At 33.6% G+C, this 2,500-nt stretch overlaps 1 protein-coding gene across 1 annotated transcript in view; it reads left to right on the plus strand.

The window, feature by feature from the left end:
* The window catches only part of LOC144965463 (uncharacterized), a 16,296-nt gene that overhangs the window by 7,928 nt on the left and 5,868 nt on the right, over window positions 1-2,500 (plus strand). Inside the window, exon 4 of the mRNA XM_078900834.1 lies at window positions 240-528. Coding sequence (XP_078756960.1) covers window positions 344-528 — 185 coding nt within the window. The 5' untranslated portion in view covers window positions 240-343. The remainder of the gene's footprint in view (window positions 1-239; window positions 529-2,500) is intronic.

Here is a 2,500-nt window from a genome sequence, read left to right on the forward strand (position 1 = left end):
ATATATAAAGATGGATTGATCAACACACTCGTGTTAATCAGCCAACATGCTAAATATCGTAACATTGAGTGACTCCAGGTTAATTTTGGAAATAAAATGTGATATCTGTATCTTTAGATTGACCTGCCAGCTACCAAAAATGGTAGGCATACATGATTGTGTGATACAGACCAAAATGTTTTTCAAAAAGTTAATATTCATGTTTTCCCTTTTTTTTCTTTCTCTCTCCCTCTTCCAAGAAAAATCCACCTTTTACCATCTACAAAACAATTCAGGGTGGACTACATATACAACAACCTGATCTATGGACTGGTAGGACGATTTTCAGAGATCCTCGGAGGACATGCTCAAAACAATAAGAGGTGGGAAGAACCTGATATCTGAGAATTTCTTCGAGCCCCTTGGGATGTCAAAGTCTACATTTAGCACAAGGATCGATTACAGTCGGGAGGATTTGGCCACAGGTTATCATCATCACCGATTGAACGGCTCTGATACTTTCACGAAAAATACACCTGAAAGTTTAAGGTAGAGTATGGATAAATATTTTCTCCTTCCCTTTTCCTTCTCTTCCATTGTCCTTCTACTTCTCATCTGTTCTGCATTGTTTTGTTTTGGTAGACGTCATGATATCTAATCCATTTTGGGGGGTTGTATCTATACAATTTTAAAGGTTCTATTTCATTCGTGTTGGAGGCAAATAAGTATTTTTAAGTAGAATAATGAGATGGGTACAAATTAACACTTTTCTATAGTCATAAGTAAATGTTGAAAAAATATAAGCACCACAATTCGTACTCATGATGATGATGATGATGATGATGATGATGACGACAGAGGACAATAATGATAATATTATCATTATTATTATTATTAGTATTATTATTATTATTATTATTATTATTATTATTATTATTATTATTATTATTATTATTATTATTTTTGAAAAAGAGGATAAAGAAGGGGGGGGGGGGGGGGGGGGAGGAAGAAAAAGAAATGAATAAATTAATTAATTTATAATAATAATAATAATAATAATAATTATATTATATTATTATTATTATTATTATTATTATTATTATTATTATTATTATTATTATTGTTGTTGTTGTTGTTGTTGTTATAATTGAAGAAGAAGAAAAAGAAGGGAAAAAGAAAAAGGAATGAATGAATTAATGAATTAATTAATTGATTAAAAATAATATTATTATTAATGGAAAATGTAACCTAACGGAAATAGAAAATGGAATAGTATATCAAGTGAAAATAACATTTCAGAACTATATACATTTTGACAAACATCAGCCCCTCTCATAGTTAAGAGAACATGCTAACAACTTGGACCTTTGATAAAGACAGTGCAGACTGTCTAGAGGCAGCAATGATTTCGTTTTACTGAAGAAAGTTGAAGATAACATGAACAGAACAAAAGGATTGGACTTGTCAGTACTGCATGAAACAAGGGAGGATAAAATGAATGCAAATCACCAATAAAATTTTCCAAGGATATTTCACGAATATAAACTAATAGGATTCAATAGTCATAACGTCACTTCCTTCCTAATGACGCATAGTAACTTAGTAACACTGGCTCTAAACTATCGGAACAATGGCGGACGCCCGTATGAAATATTTCTCCGGCGAGCATAAAAGCGTATCCAGAGGGGAAAAAAACATAAATTTGATCATGTTTTGAATTTTTCACATTCTGATCACAAGGCATATGAAAAGTTCTAGCCATCATAAAGAATAAAAAGTAATGATTTTCTTTGATTAGAACCAAGATGGCCGCCGTTGCCGGGCGGCGTGACATCAGACTACTGAATCCAATTAGAATGACTATGTGGCATTGGTATTGTGGTGTAACACTTGAATCCCGTTCTGAGTTGCGTATAGTTGATACTTTGAAAAAGATTTTTCATCACATCATTTTACCGCAACATGAGTTGTTAACAACGTAGTCTTGTTGTGGAAGAAATGTCGTAATATCGCCTAAGAGCATAGCCATCTTTAACTTATAGCCTGACACTGACCAAAAAATGACGTCCAAAGACAAGTCTTTGGCCGCAAAAGAAAACAATTCGTGAGTTTTATTCAGTAGTTCAACCAATGGAATCACTTGTTTCCTTGAGATCTACAAACAAGACAACTCACTAGACGTTGCACAATACTAACAATGACGTCAAACTATCAGTGCTAGCGGGTTATAGCGTAGCCATTGTTAAGTTATAGCCTGACACTGAAACCCAAAAAGACTGGCATTTTGACGTCGTTTTTTGGTCAGTGTCAGGCTATAAGTTAACTTATAGCCTGACACTGAAATTCAAAAGGACTGGCAGTTTGACGTCATTATTTGTTGTTTTTTTTTTTGCACCGCCTAGTGAGTTGTCGTTAGTAGAGCTCATGGAAACAAGTTATTTCGATTGGCTGAACTATTGAATACAACTCACGATTTGTTTTCTTTTGTGGCCAAAGACTGGCATTTTGACGTCATTTTTTG

Source organism: Berghia stephanieae, chromosome 2 (assembly GCF_034508935.2).
Source record: "Berghia stephanieae isolate SIO BIC M18660-M18661 chromosome 2, UCSD_Bste_1.3, whole genome shotgun sequence".
Taxonomy (NCBI): Eukaryota; Metazoa; Mollusca; class Gastropoda; order Nudibranchia; family Aeolidiidae; genus Berghia; species Berghia stephanieae.